Consider the following 21,629-nt stretch of genomic DNA (forward strand, 5'->3'; position numbering starts at 1 on the left):
TGCCTGCCATCGAGTCCACCCTAGAAAGATAGAAAAAAGACTCATGTTATGCTCCCATGGAAACCAAAATGGGGGTGTTTGGGTCCAAGTCCCGTTGTCTCGCAAAATCAAAGAATGAAGTCACAGACAAAAATGGTTAGCAGAAGCAAAGTTTATGGAGAGAAGTCAGTCCTGGAAAAAGTGCAGCGAGGGTTCCAAAAGCAGGCCAGTGTCCAGAGCTTCCATGCCATGCTGCAGCGAAGTGTAGTTCATCGTCCAAGCTAACTAAGTCCATTAGTCCATGTGTGGAGTCCCACATGGCCATAAGACACGTGGGCACAGGGGAGTATATCTCCTGCCACAGGAGTGTCAGGGGCCTGGGGAGAGGGCATGGCTTTTTTGCCTAGGCCCTAGGGGAAAGATACATGTTTGCTAGCTTCTGATTGGTTTTTTCAAATAATTCTGCCTTAGCAACATCCTTGGGATTGTTTTCTGTGCCTCACTGCATTATGACTGTTTATCTGCAAGCTGCCTGTCTTTACAACATCCATACTTTTTTTTTAATTTTTTTTTTATTGATTTCAGAGAGGAAAGGAGAGGGGGAGAAAGATGGAAACATCAACAATGGAAGAGAATCATCCATTGGCTGCCTCCTGCACGCCCTACACCGTGATCAAGCCTGCAACCTGCTCAGATGCCCTGACAGGGAATCAAACCGTGACATCCTGTTCATAGGTCAATGATCAACAATTGAGCCACACCAGTCCATACATTTTAAAGCTCATGTCTCCTGTACTCACCCTTCTTTCCCCATCCAGCTGGGTTGCCTTAGCAATTTTGCCTAGCTGGGTCTAGTTCTAGGTCACTTTGCCAGTCTCTGTGGTTTTTCATGGAACCAGGCATGGTCAGCAAGCTGTATTCTACCCATGCCTGCAATGCTCCACTTCTCAGCCCCTGTGGTCCCGCCTCTCTCTTCCTAGCCCTCTTCTTCTATCTCCTCACCTCTATATACCAGACAAGATATAAGCCACTTCTCTTTCATTTTACCTTTGGCAATGTTAGAATGTCCTATTTCATTACCTTTCCTCAGGGAAATCAATGGCTTTTAGGACATATCTTTCTCACAGGACAATAGGCAGTGCTTGGAGAAGGGGGAAAGCGCAGCTTGGGAGTGTGGGAGCTGTGGCAATGATTTGATCAGAGGAGGAAGTCCTAGGTGTGAGTGCTGATTTTCAGCCCACTCTTGGCAACAGACTTCTCTCCTTCCACACAAGGTCCTTTGTATGCTTTGCAGTGCTGAGTCCAGAAGGGAAAAAAGAGCTCAGAGCTGGATCTAGCAGTTTCCTCTCAGCTTTTGATACCTCCAGGCTTTCATCTGTACCCACCCAACTGAGGCTGGCTCTCCATCACCCACTCCTCCCAGCCTTTCATCATCTGAGGTCTTAGTGCCTCTTTCCTAGCTCTCCCATCCTATATAATAAAAGCCTAATATGCTAAGTGTCTGGTCGGCCAGTCTGCCATTCAACCAATCAAAGCATAATATGCTAATGATATGCTAAGGCCGCTCAACCGCTCGCTATGATGTACACTGACCACCAGGGGGCAAGTACTCCAATTGGTAGGTTAGCTTGCTGCTGGGGTCTGGCCAAACGGACTGAGTGAGACAGGCCAGACATGCCCTGGAGCCCTCCCACGGTCCCTCCCCAGCTGGCCAACCTCCCACATGCCTCCCCGGCTCCTATCATGCACCAGTGGGGTCCCTCAGCCTGGCCTGTGCCCTCTTGCAATCCAGGCTGAGGGACACCCCCCCCCACACACACACACACACACACAAGTGTACAAATTTCATGCACCGGGCCTCTAGTGTAGTAGATAAAAAATCAGACCCAAATGGATGGCTCCAGGGACTCGGATGAGAAATGTATATCCAAGCCCTGGCCACTGTGACCCAGTGGTTAGAGTGTCTGCCCGAGCACCGAAGGGTCGCAGGTTCAATTCCCAGTCATGAGCACATATCTGGGTTGCAGGTTCCATCCCAGGCCCTGCCAGGGTGTGTGCAGGAAGCAACCAATTGATGTGTCTCTCTCACATGGATGTTTCTCTCTCTCTCCCCCTCCCTCTGTTCCACTCTTCTCTAAAAATCAATAGAAAAAGCCCAGCCAGCGTGGCTCAATGGTAGAACCAAGAGGTCACGGTTCAATTCCCAGTCAGGGTACATGCCCAGCTGACAGGCTCAATCCCCAGTGTGGGGTGTGCAGAGAGCAGCCGATGAATGGTTCTCTCTCACCACTGATGTTTCTAGCTCTCTTTCCCTCTCTGAAATCAAAAAAATATATATTTAATAAATAAATAAATATCAATGGAAAAAATATCATCAGATAAGGATTAACAACAAAAAAAGAAATGCATATCCAAGAAGCAGGGCCAGTGGGCAACCCTCCTTGAATGTGACTTCCTGAAAACATCCTTCACTGCCAGTCCAGCCCTCAGGAATCACATCTTGAGAGAGTAGTTGTTCATTCTAAACACTCCTAAGGAATAAAAGGACAGTATAGTAAATACATCTTAATATGAAAAGCTTCTAATGTTTTCTATACCAAGTTTTGTGACCATTTACAAGTACTGGGTTTAATATCTAAGAAAACAATTCATTAACCTAGGAACTGACTTGACACCACTCCCATTGCTACCCATCACGGAGTGTATAGACAGCTATGGGGCCTCTCGGAGGGGTCAGATGCAGGACTCGGCCATGGTACACCTACACCTACAGCCAACTTGGGCAAGAAGAGATGAGGTGATGACTTACCATGGTGCTTGCAGACATTACTCACAGGTAACTAGGATCCTCTTCCTCTTCCTGATTCTGCCCCAGACCCAACCTGTCCCCTACCTTGACCAGGGTCAGTATCACCTAGCTCAGGTGACTTTTCCTTTCTACTTGTTGAAGGTGATAATCCCTGGTTGTAATAGGGACAGTAGCTGGTCAGAAGAGGTCAGAAGCTGTAGGGCAAAAGCACTAGACCCTCTGGAGCAGTGGATCTGAAGTCCTTTTCATATTTCATGGAGACCTTCCAAAGCAAAGATGGCACTTGGGACTTAAAGTGTCCCCTTCCTACAAATGCCTGCTTTCTTGCTGATTATTTCCCACTGTAGCCTGACAGGGCAGAAGAACTCAGCAGGGGAGACTAGAAACTGGTTGAGCATCCAGAGTATGACCTTGTGCAAGACCTTTCTTTTCTCTGGAATGCCGTTTTCCCATGGGGACCTCTCTAATGATGATCCCCCTTTTCTCATGCTGCAGATCCCTCTGTGTGTACATCAGGGCGATTCCCAACTCCAGTTAACAGCTCCTGCGAACTGAGCAGCCTAATCAGATGTCATCATACCATAAACATTCAAAGCAGGCACTTTATAGATAAGTAAACAGGTTCAGTCAGTTGCTCAAGTGCACATAGCAAGTAACTAACAGAGCCTGCATTTGACTCCAAAGTATGTGGCTATTAATGTTTCTTCTGAATCTTGAGGTGAACAACTTTCCGCACACCAGGCCTGAGAGGCATTCACTCCGCAAGTCCGCATTGAGGGCTGATGGGGTGGCCCCGAGCCCCTGCAGCACTTCCCTCCCAAACCTCCCAGGTAAAACCTGCCATTACTCCATTTTATGGGAAAGGGAACTAAATGAAGCCCAGAATGATGACGTTTCTTGAGATCCCCCAGAAAGCGAGTGGCAGAGCTGGGCTGCAAATCCAGCTCTTTCTGACCTCAGAACCTCTGGTCAAACTCTGTGCAGAAGCTGAATCTTGAAAACTGAGCTCCATGAAAAATTTTCATGAGGAAATGCAACATATTCACACGAGAAATGCCCCCTTCCCTTCCTACTCACCTGAATTCCCCCTGCCCTGTCATTGGGGCCTTGTCTGTCCCCTGCCCCCAGCACTGGGAGCGTCTGATGGCTTCTTGTCCTCACTGACTCAACAATCATTGATTGGAAAACTGGCTGCCTACATGGAGGAGAGGAAGAGACCGAAGAAAGAGGCAGACCACTTCAGATAGATAGGTGGAGGTTTAACAAGCAAGGGAACTTATTGTCTTGGTCAAGCACAAGGGGAGTAAATATCTGCATCTGCCGGCCAGAATCTTAAACGTTTATATAGAGCCCGTAACTGGGCGCAGTGGTACAGTCCCATCAAAAAGTGTCCTCAACAACACCTTTCTCTCTCTAGGTCTAGTGTTAGCCCTGGCAGTTATTGTATTTATTTTTGTAATGCAAGTCTCTGACTTAAGCTTTGATTGCCCAGGTATGAAATATCCATTTCAAAGAAGGCTATCTCAAAGAAACACATGGCTAGTCATATAGATAAAGAGCTAAAGAACCAGGTCGCCTCCCTCCACTGAGACTCTTTGCTCTAAGAAATTTGATTTCAATAACTGGTCATTAGGACTATTTGTTTTTCTTTCTCTTCTCGGACTTTAAATTCCAGCCCTAATGTTTTGAATCCACGAAACCCTAGGCTCCCACCCTCAACCCTAATACCTGCAGAACCCAGGCTCTTTCTCTCTCTCTTTCTCTCTCTTTCCAATGAAAGGAAATTTTTGGACTGGAACCAGATTCTTTGTCCACTGGAATCGAAGAATGAATCCACGGACAGAAAGTGGTATAGTAAAGGTGGAGATTTATTGAAGAACAAGTACAGACTCCCACATGGGGAGTGGGAAAGAGTCCCACAGAATGGACCCCCAAGTAGGGAGGAGGAAAGGGTCCCACTGAGTTCCTTTTCCCTATGACTTATAAAGGCTGCAGATCCTGGTGCCTTGATAGCCCCTCTGATTGGTCACTATTCCCCTAGAGTGGTTACTATAGTAACTCCTGTGCTCAAAGGTCACACCTCACATGGGACATGTGAGATTCTCCCTCTCCTTCCTCATTGTTTTCCTATTCCCTTTGGTCTTTCTTCTTCTCCTTCTGGATGAAGGGCTTCCTTCTCTTTATTTTGTAAATATAGACCTTTTGCTGTTCCCAGCTCCCTCGTTCTATGGAAATGTACCTGTTGCAGCTTTTCAGCTCCTCTATTCTATGGAAATATACCTTCTGCTGCTCTGCAGCCCTGTGCTTCCTCCATGGTCCCCTTAATTTCTAAAATTTCCTAAACCTGTCCTAGTTTACTCCTAAAATTCCTGTTTCACCAACCTCATTGAGTGGTCCCAGGTGTGCTGTGTAATTTCCAGGTTCTTGTAGTAATAAAGCTTTTTTTTTTTTCAAAGTTTCTTGCTGGTTATAGCTGAAGGGCATCTTGCAATCATAACAAGAACCTCAAGGACTGGTTGTTGATAGGCTGAGCTCAGTACAAAACACACAAGGCTGTGTCCTTGGAACAGTCCCCATGTGGGGTTGGAAGGCAGAACATACATTTCAAGAATATGGGGCGAAGTGAGGAACCTTTGCTTGTCATGGTCCAGCTTGAGGGTCAACCAGCAGCCAAAGGATTACCTCCTCCAATAACAATCCAGTCAAAGTCTATTTATTGGTGTCATAGCGGGGCATTGGGAATAAGGGAGGCAACTTCCCTGCCTTCGGTGGGTCACCATGCAGTGGGAAAAGCAGTGAACAGAGAGAAATTGGGGAAAGGGGGTTGCAGAATAGAGAGGCCTGGGGTCCTGCAAAGCCAATGGCACAGCCTAAAGAAGGGGTGGGCAACCCCTGGCACGCGTGCCAAACATGGCACGCCAGTAACTTTTGCTGGCATGCAAAACCCCCTCTTAAAATCTTCCATTTACAATTTTTTCCTTAATATCGACTTTTTTATTTTTCAGATAAATTCAGTGTAGGTGCATCTTAGATAAATAAATAATTTTACATTAGAAGTTATCTTAAAGACCATAGACATGGATTGACGAGAGAGGGAAAGAGCAATTTCAATAGTGTCGAAAACGAACTAATGGACTTGGAATGCCATTCCAGAAAATTTTTTCTGTTTAAAAAACTTCGCAACAGCGTTACTCTCCATGTTTTCATCCACATACACTTGTGAATCTTTGTTCTCAGTGATGAATTTTGTTAAGTCTCGTAATAGGAGTAGCCTGACGGATGAAAGTAGTAGCTCGTGCATATCTCTGAAGGTCACGAAATATAAACCTGATGTAAAATCTCTGTCATCAGTGATGCAGCAGCAAAAGTCCCACTGATAATATCAAACGGAGTCATAAAGTTTTCTGTCGGACTATCAGTGTACATGTATACATTAAAAAATAAATGTATTTTCCATCATCATATACTGTGTTTTTGTCGCTGGAATGAATTTTATTATTTCTTCAAGGTTCTTCACATACGTACACCTTAAGAGATATCAAGTAGGCATAACATGTTCTCAAAAAATTAGGGTTGGCACGCAGAAGAATTTTGAGTCAGAGATTTTGCTGGTTTTGGCATGCACTCACAAAAAGGTTGCCCACCCCTGGCCTAAAGGTATGCAGTGGAATGAGGCAAGAGGAGAGTTGGCCAGCAGCACATGAATCAGGCCTGGGGGCCCACAGAGGAAGGCGGCCCACTCCTTATCCTGGTGCTGGCGGCCTCCTCCGCCCAACCCCCAGAAGGTAGGGAAGAAACCCAGGCTGGGCTGGGTGGTTTCTGAATTCCAGCTGTCAGTCTCCCTAGATAAAGTGGGGCTTGGTCAGAGGGTGGATGATCCTGAGGGGTGCATCAGCCCCAGCTCTCCCCCTCCATGAACACCCAGTACAAGGAAAAGCAATGGGACCATTGAGCAAATGGAACTTCAAGGCCAGTCCTGACTCCATGTCAACTTGTTATGGGCAGAAATAGAATACTGGGGACTAGCCATAGTTATAAGAAATATTAATCATGCTTTGTTAACTTTGATTGTGAAACCGGACAATCACAGTAACTCTCTGTGCTGCTGGTCACTGCTTGAGCCAATTAAGTAGAGACAGCAGTCTGGAAGAGTAGCAGGTCATTCATGAAAATCTGCTCTGCACCCCACCATAAGCCAGCTGCTTATCTTGGTTAGGACAAAGATTACATGGGGAAGTAGGCAAAAAGAATAGGAATGGGTATGCAAGATGGGTATTACAGATTTGGGGAAATAAGCAATGCAAGCTGGAGTGGGATTCCATTGTTTTGGCAACAAGATTGTTAATCTTTCCATGATAATAGGCAATTCTTGAACTATGGTGGACTGCATTCCAACATTGACTCCCAGGTCCCGGGGGCGTACAACTCCCGAGCCAGGTTAGAATGTGCTATCTTTAATCAGAATAAAACAATTGTTAGGGGCAAAAATAGAATATTGGGGACTAGCTGTAGTTATTAGAAATATTAATCATGCTCTGTTAGTCACGATTGTTTTGTTTTTCTTTTTTGTGTATTGTGGCCTCTGTCGGCAGACAGAATTCTGTGGGAACAGTCCAGCCTAAAGTGGGGCTGGTGGTAAAGTAGCCCTCTGTGCTGTAGTATCAGCTAGGTTGTTTTCTGTAATGTTTGTGTTTTCCCTTTGATGTCCTTTGTAGTGAATTACAGCTACCTCTGCAGGTTTTACTACTGTTTGTAGGAGAGTGAGTATTTCCTGGAGGTGCTGAATAGGGGAGTTCTTTGCTGTTAAGAGTCCCCGTTGTTTTTATGTTGCCATATGGGGGAGGAAGGCATACCTGGAGTCGGTAAATATGGACTTGTGTCCCTTTCTCAGCTGTAGGACTCTGGTCAAGGCAATGAACTCAGCCTTCGGTCAAAGGCGTTAGGAGGCAATGCCAAGCTTCAGTATATCTAGTTTTCTTAATGTCTTTCTTTCTAAACTTATTGTCATTAGTAAACCATACTTTATCTGGATTATCTAATAGCTGGTATTTGAGACCAGCCCTGTTTGAATAAACTTGTTCTACTGTTCTTACGCAAGAGTGCAAAATTTTCTCCTTTTCCTCCTCAGGCAGGAGGAATAAGAGCTTGACATACTTTGAGAGTCACCTCTGGGGAGTCTAGAAGTAAAGCCTGGTATCTAGTGAGGTGTCCCCCGTAAGTCATATGGCCTTTAATTTCTAAGACCCCTTGAATCTAGTGTGGGGTCAGGACCTCTAGTGGCAGTCCCAATGTTAACATGGTGGCCTATTTCACCAGGAGCATTGTGGTTGCAACAGTCCTTAAAAATGCTAGCCATGCCCAGCAGGCATGGCCCAGTGGTTGAGCATCGACCTATGAACCAGGAGGTCACAGTTGACTCCCAGTCAGGGCACATGCCCGGGTTTCAGGCCCGATCCCCAGTGTGGGGCATGCAGGAGGCAGCCAATCAATGAATTCTCTGTTCATTGATGTCTCTATCTCTCCCTCCCCCTCTCTTTCTCTCAAATAAATAAAAATATATGTTTTTTAAAATGCTAGCCATGCCCTGACCAATTTGGCTCAGTGGATAGAGTGTTGGCCTGCGGACTGAAAGGTCCTAGGTTCGATTCCAGTCAAGGGCATGTACTTTGGTTGCAGGCACATCCCCAGTAGGTGTGTGGGAGGCAGCTGATCAATGTTTCTCTCTCATTGATGTTTCTAACTCTCTATCCCTCTCTCTTCCTCTCTTTAAAAAATCAATAAAATATATATTTTTAAAAATGCTAGCCATGCCTGGCCAATGTAGCTTGGTGGTTGAGCATCGAGCTATGAACCAGGAGGCCACAGTTGATTCCCAGTTGGGGCACAGGCCCAGATTGTGGGCTCAATCCCCAGTGTGGGGCATGCAGGAGGCAGCCGATCATTGACTCTCTCTTATCATTGATGTTTTTATCTCTCTCTCTCCCTCTCCCTTCTCTGAAATCAATAAAAATATAATATAATATAATTAATATAATATAATATAATATAATATAATATAATATAATATAATATAATATTACAAGAGGCCCAGTGCATGAAATTCGTGCACTGGTAGGGTCTCTAATGGCTGCTGGCCGGGGCCTCCCTTCCCCTGGCTGCCTGCTGCCCCTGCTGGCCAGGGTGGGGCCGGCCAGGGTAAGGGGCAGCGGGCGGTTGGCTGGCTGGCCCAGCCCCTTGGTTGAACTCCTGGTCGAAGGGACAATTTACATATTAGGTTTTTATTTTATATATATATATATGTATTTATTTTAAAAGTCTCCTTCTCCTCAAGGGAAGGGTCAGAGGTTCTGCTCATCCCTCACCCCACCACCACCTCAGTGTCTGAGCTGCCCTGGAGCCCCCAGGAGCTCTGCTCTGCACTGGGTGTGGCAGGGCCAGCCATCTCCTTAAAAGCAAACCCGGGGAGAGAGAGCTGTAGGAATCTTACAGAGTCTGACCAGTTCCCTCCTGTTGGAAGGTATTGTTGCCCTAGGCGAGGCTGCTGGGTTTAAAGAGCTGGAACCCACTAAGCTGAACACAGCCCCAGCGGCCTCCTCAGACCTGTTCTGCGCACCCTGCCCTCAGGTGAGCTCAGGAGAACTGGCTCTCAGGTGAGTAGGCGACTGCTAGGACTTCAGGCGCCTAGGTGGAGGGGTGGGGGCGGAGGGATGGCCCAGAGGACCAGCCTGAGGAAGGGGTGGAGGTACCTGGATGTTCTCGGTAACAGGGGTCGTGTTTGGGGGTTTGAGAACTGGAGGTGTCTATTCTGTGACCACTGTCAGATGGATGGCGGGTTGGGGGCTGGAGGAAACAGGAGCCAGCCTTTGGCTAAAGAATGTGTAAAATGGAGTCGCAACCCTCATGATCCAGGAATTCCAGGGCGGGAGAGGAGGAGAGAGGCAGGCTAGTCTAAAGGAGGGCCGGCTTCAGAGACTGCTCAGAGGACACACCCCTGCCTTCAGAGGCAGCACGCTAAAGGCCATCCCTTCACGGCAGTAGTACCTAGGTATTTATGTATTTATTATTGTAACACGTTTTACTGTGTGCTAGTACTGTTCTTAGACTTGACAAATTAACTTACTTAATTCAGTCATAACCTTATGAGGTGAGGCTGCTATTCTAGATACCCTCATTTTAAGGACAAAGAAGCACAGAGAGATAAGTAACTCCCTGTCAAGTGGCTGAGAGTGGATTAGACTTCCCTCCAGCTGAGCCCAGCAAATAGTAACAATGGCTTAAATATGCAACACTGACCATCCCTATCCCTCCCAGCAGCTAACAATCTGCAGAAAGTTGGGAAGGGCCTTATCTCCAGGGTAGGGCCACCCAGGGACCAGTTCTGGCACCCTAAGGCAATATGGATGTCCCGCCCACCAAGCAGTTTCCTGCTAATAGCAGCTTGTACTCTGAGTGGAATTTGGGGCAGCCTGGAGCAGGGTCCCTGCCGGGCTGGGGTGGGGTGGGAGGCTCTGTCTGCCCCTCACAATCCTCCCACTTCCCTGGTAAGCCGCTGGCTCCTCTGCCCAGCTCAAACCTGGGTGTGCCCTTTGTGTGCGGTTAGGAGAGCTGGCATCATAGCCTGCATTGGTACACCTGAAACTAATACAAAATACTATTGAATGTAAACTGCAATTTAACATTTTTTTAATTAAAAAAAAAAGGGGGGGGGGACCTGAGTTAGAACAGTAGCCCTGTTCAGCTGACCTTGGGTCAGGCATCTGACATATATTTTTTATTTTTTTTTATCCTCACCCGAGGATATTTTTCCATTGGTTTTTAGAGAGAGTGGAAGAGAGAGGGAAAGACACAGAGAAATATCATTGTGAGAGAAACACATCGATTGGTTGCCTCCCTGATGTCCAAGCTGGGGAGGAGCCTGCAACTAAGGTATGTGCCCTTGACTGGGATCGCACCCGGGACCCTTCGGTCTGCAGGCCGAGGCTCTATCCATTGAGCCAAACGGGCTAGGGCCTGACATAGATTTTAACAAAGCCTTATAGGCACTCACTATGCAAAGGCACTGCTTTAAGCACTTAAGTAGTATTAATCAATCCGTATAACTCCACAACACACTATTATCTCTAATGAGGAAACAGGAGTTAGTAACCTGCCCAAGATGGCCCAACAAGCAAATGCACCTTTGGGGTTGGGGCCCTGCTTTCCCACCTGACTCCAGCCTGACCTCCCCCTACAGCCCTGCCCTGCAGCTGTGACATGGAGGGAGTGACCTGGGGCCTTCTCCTTGTGCTGGCAGGTGAGTCCTCCAGAGGTGACCCTCTGCCACTCACATTCCCACTAAGGCAGTGAAGACCAGGGCAGCATCTCTCAAGGGGGGCCTGATGTCAAATGTGTTGTTGTTGTTGTTAATATATTTTTATTGATTTCAGAGAGAAAGAGAGGGAGAAAGAGATAGAAACAGCAGTGATGAGAGAGAATCATTGATGGGCTGTCTCCTGCACGCCCCACACTGGGGATCGAGCCCGAAACCTGGGCATGTGCCCTTGACCGGAATCGAAGCCGGGACCCTTCAGTCCACAGGCCAATGCCTTATGCACTGAGCCAAATCAGCTAGGGCTCCAATAAATGTGCTCTCATGTACACTGTTGATTTAAAGGGAAGAGATAGTACAGGAAATAATAGTACAGGGAAGAAGTGGAAATTACACAATTTATTCTGGGTCATTGAACTGGAGGAAGCCTGTAACCATCTCTTGGCATGAAGAGAATAGCGTCGCCATTTCTTTAGGAAGAAGAGGGTCAGCTAGGGTCTGTGTTGGAAGCTTCCCTGGAGAGAGTAGAGATACAAACACGCCATCCCATTGGAGTGCAAGAAAAAATAGCAGGAAGCCTGAGAAATAGCAGCAAGGGCTGTGAGTGAGGGGCCAAAGGCTAAGGAATGGGGGACAACCTCAGCAGCACTGTCTGGGGCTGGAGGTGTGAGGGAGGGAACCAGCCCCAGGGTGCCTCCTAATGAGCTGTTATCCTTGCCCTTTGGGCTGAGGTCTGCCTGCTGATTCATGTTGAGACCAGTGTCATGAATGATCACCAAATCCTCTGCTTCTCCCACCCAGGCCTGCCTGCCTTGGAAGCCAACGACCTGATTGGTGAGTGAGGCCCCCAACTGCTCTTGCTGTCCCACATTTTCCCTCTAAGATCCCACATCCTGCCTCCAACTTTTGGTCCTTACTTATTTTTTCTTTCCTACAGATAAAGACAGTTCCTTCTCTTATGGTAAGAGCTGATATCCCTCCCGCCACCCCTTCCCTTGCCTCTCCTGGACCTCCGCTAGAGGTTGGTGAGGGGTGATGTGGAGCCCAATGCAGACAGAGCGGGGCTTGAGGGGGTGAGGAAGGAGGGGCAGCAGGGGCTGGGGCTGGAGATTAAAGCGCCAGTGTGGTCAGTTACAAGAACAAAGGCCAACATGCAGGCTGGCCTTTGAAAGAAACTCCTTCCAGCATGGAAGGAAGGCACCCATCATGTTTAGGAAGAAGATTCTGGGGAAGTAGTTGCAGGCAATGGGCTGCTGGGTGGCCAGGTATCTCACACCAACCTTCTTCCTTCCCCTCACTCTCACTTGCCTTTCTCAGCACCCAGTTCCCTGCTGCCCTCCAGCCCCGCAGTGGGTCTGCACTGTCCTCCAATGCCCCCAAATGCCCTTGAGCTCCCTCCTCACTCAGATCAAATGCCACCATTCAGAAAAGCCTTCCTTGATCATCCCTTAAACACCCCCCCCCCTTTTTTTTCTGTGCTCACAAATACCTTGCCCGAGTGCTGGGGTGGAGCAGGCTGGCCCCAGCTCTCTCTCCTCTCCTAGACTGGGAGGCCCTGCAGCTGGGCGGGATGATCTGCGCTGCGCTCCTGTGCATCGCTGGAATCTTGTTCGCCCTGAGTGAGCTGTGGGGCTGGCGGGATGGGGCGGAGGGAGGGCATGTGAGAAGAGGGGTGGCCCAGGGTCCCCAGGCCCTTTGCATTGATGTCTCTTCCTCTCACAGGTGGCAAGTGCAAATGCAAGCACAATCGCAAGCACAGGTGAGCATAAGGCCCCTATTGTGTGCACCTCAAGCTGAGCAGACTATTGTGGGGAAAAGTCCTATAACTTGGAGAAAGAGGACAGCTTGGTGGCTGCTCCCTGGGCTTGCAGTGGGATTATTCACAGATAATCCACGCTGAAGGGGCCCCACATCAGAAAGCTCTGAGCTCTGCTATTGTTTAAATGACCGTGGAAGAATAGCAAGGGGGCAGTTGGGGACCCTCTTGGGAGGGGGCACCAGGCGTCTTGGTGGAGGACAGAAGGTCCAAGTATACTAATCTGATGTTCCTTCCGTAGCCCCTTATCTGAGAAAGCTGTTCCATTCATCACTCCAGGTGAGACGGGCTTCTTCGAGGGGCTTCTGGGCATCAGTCAGGGTGACCATAGCATTTGAGAGTTAAGAAATGATATGCTATGTGTCCAGCGGGACTGTCCCGAGCCAGCCCAGCCTTGGGGTTGCCCAGGGCTGAGGCGGGTGTCTGTGTAGTGACCATGTTGTGAGGACCTGACTCCCATTCTCTCCACAGGCTCTGCCAGTACCTGCTGAGCCCAGGACCAGCTTCGTGGGACCACCAGGGCCAGCTCCCATGCTGCTCCCTCCCCACTTGGGGGCCTTAGGCTGCTTCTAATCAGGAGGCTACTCAAAGCTTATTTCCAAATTAAACTGGTCTCACTCCTCCCCTGGCCTCGTGACCTTCTGTGGGCTGGGCAAGCCAGACAGGAGCTCTGACATTCTGCTCAGGAAAAGCCAGGCCCTCAGCAGGGTGGTTGCTCATGCTTCCTGGGACTACATGTCTGGCCTAAGGCCTACCCCAACATGTCTCCCATTTTGAGAACCTCCTGATACTTGATTTCCTGCCCCCCTGCCTCATCCATGCCCGATTTTAGACACCTCAATACCAAAGGCCTTACAATATCCACACCTTGCCTAGAGACCCTAGGAGTCCCAATGAGCCAGGTACCCATGACATCCTGTAATCTAGAATGATCCCGTGGCTCTCCCTCCACTAAACCCCGCCCCACTCAGGGAACGCTCTTTGTTGATCACACAGCCCAGGAAATGCAGCCATTCCTTCACTGCCCCACTCTAGTAAAACCCTCTATAATGTTCACACCAACCCATGGACCCTTCCCCTCACTTAGGTAATATCCCAAGACCCCACTATATGCTGCATCCCACGAAGCCCACATAGTGCATTTAGGACCAAAAACCATCCGTAGAAATCTAGCTCCCTTACTGTTACCAAGCACAGGAGGGTTCAGTACTCGAGGTACTCTACTCAAGAATGGCATGTGGCCACCCTGAGGTAGCTTTAGTTACTTGCAGCAAGTAAAGGACACCAGGGACTCACATACAAAACTCTGCCTCTGAAGGGAGCCTTAGCCACTGCTTATATACACTATTTGATCAATTACATGTTGATTTCTTTGCAGTTGGCTACACTTAACCAGTTGAGTTCCTGTCAAGCGCTTCCTGTTTACAGCTACTTCTGCAAAGTATTTAGCATTTAGCGGGAATAGAGTTTAGTAAGAAGCACCCAGACCTCTAGAACCTTGTCCTATCTAACAATATTCAGAAGTCCACCCCTGGAACCCCTCACTTGAAAGGTCCCTGCTTGCATGGACTGGGGCCCTCTCCCACCTCAGCAGCTGCAGCCTCGCTGCTCTTGCCAACCTCCACAGCCAAGGGTGTAAGGTCCGTTCAGTGGAGACCCTGGGGCAGTAGAGGTCTGCCCTGGCCCTGCCTGGCAGTGGCTCCCAGGCTAGGTCTGGATTGATGGGGCCCCTTTTGATGTTGCTTCAAGCCAGCTCTCTGATGGTGTCTTGCTCCAAATCCCCCATTTCTCAGTGGTGCCAGCTCTGGAAAGAACGATATGGATAGACTTTGGGTCCCTGACTTGTGGGCTGGGGTCAGGAGGTCAGTGGGCAGGGACCCTGCCTCCTACTCACATCCCCAGGCCCTGAGGTCTGGAAATGGTGTTCTTAGACCTGCTTAGAGCCCTTCAAGCAGAACCTGTAAGGGGTGGTTTCTAAGGTTAGTCCAGAGCTGCAGCAGGAGCTCCAAGACCCTGACTGGGACGCAGGACGCCTGGCTGAAAGTGCAGCCACTGTCCAAGCTGAGTGATGCCGTGTGAGCGGAGCCACCGGACTGGGCGGCTGCACCAAGCCCGTTTATCCGCAGACAGATTCTCCAAGCTCCAGCTCTGAGCGGGATGGGATGCACACCCGGAAAAGAAGAGTGGGTGGGTGCATGAGCATCAGCGGGTGATGTGGTCAGGCCAGAGGTGACATCTGAGGTGACTCAACTGTGAACAGTAGAAGAGCCAGCCACGCAAACATCTTTCCTAGTAGAGGGCACAGTGTACTGGTATGTGAGCGACCTGCGGGGACACTGGCCTTCATGCTTTTTCAGCTCTCGGACTCGAACGGAGGCAATGTGGCCACTGCAAGGAGTACCACTGCCCTCTGCTGAGCTGGGACTCAGGAGGGACCTGGAGCTGCAGGGGAGGGGAACTCAGGTGCTAGAGGAGCAGAGCGTAAAAATGCGATCCCCAGAGGAGGGCGCAGGCGGGCGAGCCACCACAGAGCCTTCCCCAGGGAGTGGGTGCATGTCCCTTCCCTCCTGGGACACGGAGGATACTGGTGTGAGTGGATTGCATGTGAGAAAGTAAACATGAGCTCTGCCTAAGAACGCAAAGTCTGTGACCCTTTGTGGGGCCGCAGCATGCAAACGATCTTGGCAGGCGCCCCTCTGAGTGCCTGACAACTGCTTCTTCAGAGAAAGTTGGGTCCCCATCGTCTCACGCTGTGACAAACTCTGTTTGAAACCCTTTCAGCAACAAGGAAACCCCCAGCGTATCCTGGGAACCTAAGTCATTTTGACTCACGATGCCGAGTGCACAGGGAAGAGCATTCCACATTCCTCGACACACACACACACACACACACACACACACACACACACACACACGCACGCACACGGGAACACACAGTTTGCTCTGCTTGCAGCCTGCCAAGCACGGCTCCATTTAAGTTTTGCCTGAACAAATTCCACAGACCCAAGTCCTATAAGCACCCATATTGGGTAAGGGCCCCGCGACCTGCAACCCCAGTGTGCGTGTGTGGGAGAGGCTGGGTGCTCAGCGTCTGTGAGCCTTGTCCAATAACAGGCTAGCGCCTGGTGGTCTAGGCTGATTCTACCTGTCCGGGGCTGGGCAAGGGGCGCAGGGAGGGTGTCTGGGAGCCTTGGGCTAATCCTCAATGGGAGGAGTCAGGACTGTGGACGGAGGGAGGGCGATGCAGGATGGATCAGTGTTATCCCCCCCAGGCTGCCCGTGGATCCCTGCAGGTGGGCTGCTAATTCCCAAGGGAAACGAGCTCTTCCCCGCTCTGGAGGAGGGCGTGGGAAAGGTTGCCATAGGATGGGGGAGTCTCTGCCCCGGCTTCCTGTGTGCTCCAGAGACCCATTCACGGGCCCTTTCTCTCCTAGGGGATTGGGTGGCTTTAGTCGAAATTTCCTCCTCTTGTCATTTTCTCCCAGATGAGGTGCAGCCCAAGAAAGGACCAGAGAAAACAAAGGGTAATTTTCACTTATTGAATCCTTAGGATGTGATGGACACATAAATAGTTCACGTTAACGCAATTTCCCCAGCAACATGAGACACAGACTTGCATTACCTCCTCTGTGCATAAGAGGAGACTCAGGCTTTCTTGCTTTTGAGCCATTTCTGAAGGACTAGGCTCCACTGCCTTTCTGGTATTTATCATCATCTGAAAGAACCCAGTGACTGTGCCTGTCTGGGGACTCTATATCCCTCCACCCCTTTAAGCAATCTTATTTGTTCTAATTGCAAACATTTTTCATGCCTATTATAGAAAACTTGAACATTACAGAGATATCTCACTTAGAAGATAAACCAATTTCTAACCCAGCACCCAAAAATAAATCAAGGTTAGAAGTTTGATATATTCTAGAATTCTATCATATATATTTCTATAATTCTGGAGATCCTGCCAGGTTCCTACAGTAATCAGTAGTTCATTACTTTGTATTGCTGAGTAGTAGAGCGAGAGAGTGCTTTTAAAATGAGAGCCTATTAATTTAAGAAGTTACACGGTTTATTCTAAGATTAATGACTTGAAAACACTGTAATATTTGTTTCCTAGAAAGTACCAGCATCTTACCCAAAATTTTTGTGTCAAATACTATAAAACCCAGGGTAAGAAAGGCTCACAGCTAACACAGGAGCATGTGACCGGAACCATCTGGGTTGATTACTGGTTAGGTCCTATGCCTGGCTCTGGAGAGAGATTTATTACTCAATCTCAATGCCGCCATCAGAGGAATATTCTTAAAGCAAGGTCAGATCAACTCTTGTTCAAAATGCACCAAAGATCCCCTACTTATCTTTCAGAAAAATCCCCTTAACATGGCCTATTGACCCTCGGGTCTGACCCCAGCCCCATGTCTGACATCAGTGCTCCAACTTCGCCTGTGCTGTCCCACACTCAGCCCGCCTCCTAGACACACCACAGGCTGCAGCCTCAGCCTAGGGCACTGCACTCCCCTCCCTCTGCTGGGCCTTGTCCCTATTCCCCAGCATCCCTGCATCCCCAATTCCCTTCCTGTAGGACCTTTCAGAGGCCTCCTGGGCCACTCTACAACTGCACCACCAGCACTTGTCCTTCTCATCTTTCCTGCTTCTACTCTTTGTATATTGCCTTAATTCATGCAATATTTATATTTCACTGATTCATTTAATGTTCTCCGAGTAATTCAAATTGGCGCCTGCAGAATTTCCTGGATTTTGGCTCACAGATTTGGTTGTTCTGATTGCCAGTTTTATGATTTCCACTGAATACATATTGGCCATTTTGAGCTTCTCATGTTCTCAAGGGAATAAAAAAAATCTGATTGTAGTCTTTCCACCAATCTGACATGTTATAGCTCATGGATCTTATAGTTACTCTGTATCTAGACTTTATATTCACAATACCTGGTGCTCTTATCAAAAATATCCAGGCATAGCCCTAACTGGTTTGGCTCAGTGGACAGAGCCTTGGCCTGGGTATTGATGTCTCCGGTATGATTCTGGGTAAGGGCATATGCCCAGGTTTCGGGTTCGATCTCCAGTGGGGGGTGTGTTAAGAGGCAGCCAATCAATAATTCTCTCTCATCGATGTTTCTATCTCCCTCTCCCGTCCTCTCCGAAATCAATAAAAACATATTAAAAAATATATATATATCCAGGCATAAAAGACAAACTAGTACCAGACAGATAACATAAATACAAAGATGCAGATATTGGAAAGATTAGGCCAAGATTTGAACTGATTGATATGTTCAAGGAATGAGATGATGTTTGGAGATTATCAGAAAAAAAAATTGAACCTATGTGTTGTGAGTTAAATTGTGTCCTCCAGAAAGGTATGTTCAAGTCCTAAACTCCCAGTACCGGAGACTGTGACCTTATTGGAAATTGGGTCTTCCCAGATATAGTATTTTTAGATGAGGTGATACTGGACTAGGGTGGGCCGTAGTCAATGACTGGTGATGTCCTTATAAGAAGAGAAAAATCTGCACCCAGGGAGAAGGTCATGTGGCAACAGAGGTAGAGAACGGACTGATGCAACACCAAGGTTGCCAGGAACTACCGAAGTTAAAAATAGGTAAGGAAGAGTTCTTCCTTGGAGAGTTCAAGGCCTTACCAACACCTTAATTTTGACATCTCACCACCAGAACTGTGAGAAAAATAATTTTTTACATTAAGTAAAAAAAATTTTTTTAAATAAAAATTTTAGAACTAAAAATTCTTTTATTTTTCAAGAACTAAGCGTTGTTAACTGAAGTTAAGAACATAATTGATGATTAACAACAAATTAGACTCAGCTGAAGAGAATGAGTGAATTGGGAGATGGATAATAAGAAATATCAAGCCCTAGCCAGTTTGGCTCAGTGGATAGAGTGTCGACCTGTGGACCGAAGGGTCCCGGGTTTGATTTTGGTCAAGGGCACGTACCTTGGTTGAAGGAGGCAATCAATCAATGTGTTTCTCTCACATCGATGTTTCTGTCTTTCCCTCTCTCTTCCACTCTCTCCAAAAATCAATGGAAAAATATCCTCAGGTGGGGATTAAAAAAAGACAGAAAGAAAAAAGGATTATCAAGATATTAGAAAAAATGCATTAAATAAAATTCAAAATTTATTAATGATTAAAAAAAAAAACAGCTTAGCCCAGCTGGTGTGGCTCAGTGGTTGGGTATCAGTCTATGAACCAGGAAGTCATGGTTCAATTCCTGCTCAGGGCACATGCCTGGATTTTGGGCTCTAGCCCCAGTAGGGGGTGTGCAGGAGGAGGCCAATCGATGACTCTCTCTCATCATTGATGTTTCTCTCTCTCTCTCCCTCACCCTTTCTCTCTCAAATCAATAAAAACATATTTTAAAAAAACAACCTTATACTAAGCCAGAAATGGAAATTCAACTAATGTAATAAAGGGTATGCAACCAATAATCAATAATTTTAATGGAGAAATACTGAAAGCTTTCTCTCTGAAAGTGGGAGTAAGATACTCTGACCCCAACTTTGTTCAGCATCACATTTTCTTTTTTCAGCATCATCTTTTCTAATGATAAAAAATAAACTTATCTAAGAGCAGGCAACAAGGCAAGAAAAGAACAAAGTACACAAGGATTAGGAACAATAAAACTGTCACTATTTTTAAAATGGCATAGTTTTGTATGTAGAAAATCCAAAGAATCCACATTTAAATTAGCACAGATAAGTGAATTTAGCAGGGCCACAATATCAAACAAATACACCCTTAAAAAATAAAATATTCAGAAATAAGTCTGATTAAATGTGCATGAATTTTATATAAAAACTGAAACCAACAGAGATGCCATGAGAGCCTTACAGCTTGATGCTCCTGCCCACCCCCAGAGCATGAGTGGGGCTTAGTACAGAGTGGGCTCAGCAGCGCCAGGAGCTGCTTTGTGAGCAGTGAATAGCTCTCTGCTGCATTAGACACATGCGCCGATTCGTAACACACAGGGTCCGAGCTGACTGCTTATTGAGACTTGTCAAAGACACCACACAAAACCATTTATGAACAGATACCTCCAGGATGGGGCTCGCCCTGTCCTTTGTAGCAGATGGCAGGGCAGCTTGTGGAACCCCTGCAACCTCTGGTCACCTAATAATTGAGGAGGAGCAATACTTTCAAGTGTAAAGATTTCTCCAGCCCTGGCTGGGTGGGTCAGTTGCTTGGAGCCTTATCCCATAAACCAGAGGTCCTCAAACTACGGCCCGCGGGCCACGTGCAAATACAAATATTGTATTTGTTCCTGTTTTGTTTTTTTACTTCAAAATAAGATATGTGCAGTGTGCATAGGAATTTGTTCATAGTTTTTTTTTTAAACTATACTCCGGCCCTCCAACGGTCTGAGGGACAGTGAGCTGGCCCCGTTTAAAAAGTTTGAGGACCCCTGCCATAAACCAAAAGGTTATGGGTTCAATTCCCATAGGGCACATACCTGGTTTCTGGTTCAATCCACAGTAATGGTGCGTATTGGCTTCTTACCTCCCCCCCCCCCCCTCTAAAAATAAAAAAAAAATATCCTCACCTTAGCCGGTTTGGGTCAATGGATAGAGTGGAGGCCTGCAGACCCAAAGATCCCAGGTTCGATTCCAGTCAAGGGCACATGCCCAGGTTTCGGGCTTGATCCCCAGTGTGGGGCGTGCAGGGAGCAGCTGATCAATGATTCTCATCATTTATGTTTCTCTCCCCCTCTCAGAAATCAATAAAAAATATATCCTCGCCCTGGCCATCCTCAATTTAGATCCTGAGTTCTGAGATGCCCCATATTAACCATCTGTCCAGCATCAAGATCCCTCATGTGCTAGTCCAGTCCACACATACCTAGCAGCTTTTCTGGTATAATATCCACTTCCTGCTATAGTGGCGTCTCTTCCTTCTGTTCCATGCTCAGTCCACACCATTTTTCTAGAACCTAAGTTGCAAACTTTCCTCTTAGACTATTTTAGATTTTGCATAGGCTGAGGCAAATTTGAAACTCTCATTTTTGACAAAACAAGTACAATATTTTGCACTAAAGGTCAAATATTTTTTTGGGGGGTGGATGTTATACTTTTAATTGGGGCTCCCTTCCAACAAATTGACTCCGCTCCTGGACCACAGTGCACTTACAATAGTTTAGCAACCTATTCTGGAAACAAGCTTGGAGACTTCGAGGGGGCAAAAATCAGTTTATGAATCACCTACTTCAGGTGATGCCTCTGGATAGTCTTTCTCCTGGTAAGCAGCCAAGGCCATTGCTGCTGGCCCAGAGCTCAGGATCACCTTGGGATCTACTGTCATCTAGCACATTCCGACTTTCCGTATCTGGACCAACTTAGCGAAGACGTTTTGCACCATCTGTCATTCAAGCTTCCATAGATTCCAGGTGCTGTCAGGGGTTCCTCACAAACCAGCAATGTGCTTCTCTATGGTGAATGTTGCCTGAAACTTGGATTGTGCAGAGGGTGCCTGGTCTGTGGCTACCTAGAATTCTCATGCTACCAGTCTTCTTCAGATATTCCTAGTTCCACCTGTTGTGCTATTTGCAGTATTCCTGAGTGCTGCTGCAGCCCGGAGTCTTATGGAATACTAGTGGGAAGGACAGAAGGCAAGGTGGGCCTGTGACGCCCAACTAAGTCAAAAGACTGGAAACAAGACTACAGTCTATCTATGGACTTATTTTTAATAAACTC

The 21,629-nt window shown here is 47.5% G+C and overlaps 2 protein-coding genes across 3 annotated transcripts in view; one reads left to right on the plus strand and one right to left on the minus strand.

Annotated features, from left to right (window-relative positions):
* Nucleotides 1–2,277: 2,277 nt before the first annotated feature.
* Nucleotides 2,278–21,629, minus strand: part of HNRNPF (heterogeneous nuclear ribonucleoprotein F) — a 36,425-nt gene continuing 17,073 nt past the window's right edge. The window contains exon 6 of one of the 2 annotated variants that reach the window (XM_023764713.1): nt 2,278–2,510. The gene's annotated coding sequence lies outside the window, so the exon portion shown is untranslated. The remainder of the gene's footprint in view (nt 2,511–21,629) is intronic. The other variant, XM_023764715.1, reaches the window with a different exon arrangement.
* FXYD4 (FXYD domain containing ion transport regulator 4) lies at nt 6,489–13,534 on the plus strand. The gene is made up of 8 exons (XM_023764703.1): nt 6,489–6,573; nt 9,306–9,438; nt 11,035–11,081; nt 11,898–11,930; nt 12,641–12,715; nt 12,819–12,855; nt 13,154–13,191; nt 13,384–13,534. The coding sequence occupies exons 1-8, from the start codon at nt 6,489–6,491 to the stop codon at nt 13,401–13,403; spliced, it is 468 nt and encodes a 155-aa protein (XP_023620471.1). The 3' UTR covers nt 13,404–13,534.

The sequence above is a fragment of the Myotis lucifugus genome, unplaced genomic scaffold (genome assembly GCF_000147115.1).
Source record: "Myotis lucifugus unplaced genomic scaffold, Myoluc2.0 scaffold_343, whole genome shotgun sequence".
Taxonomy (NCBI): Eukaryota; Metazoa; Chordata; class Mammalia; order Chiroptera; family Vespertilionidae; genus Myotis; species Myotis lucifugus.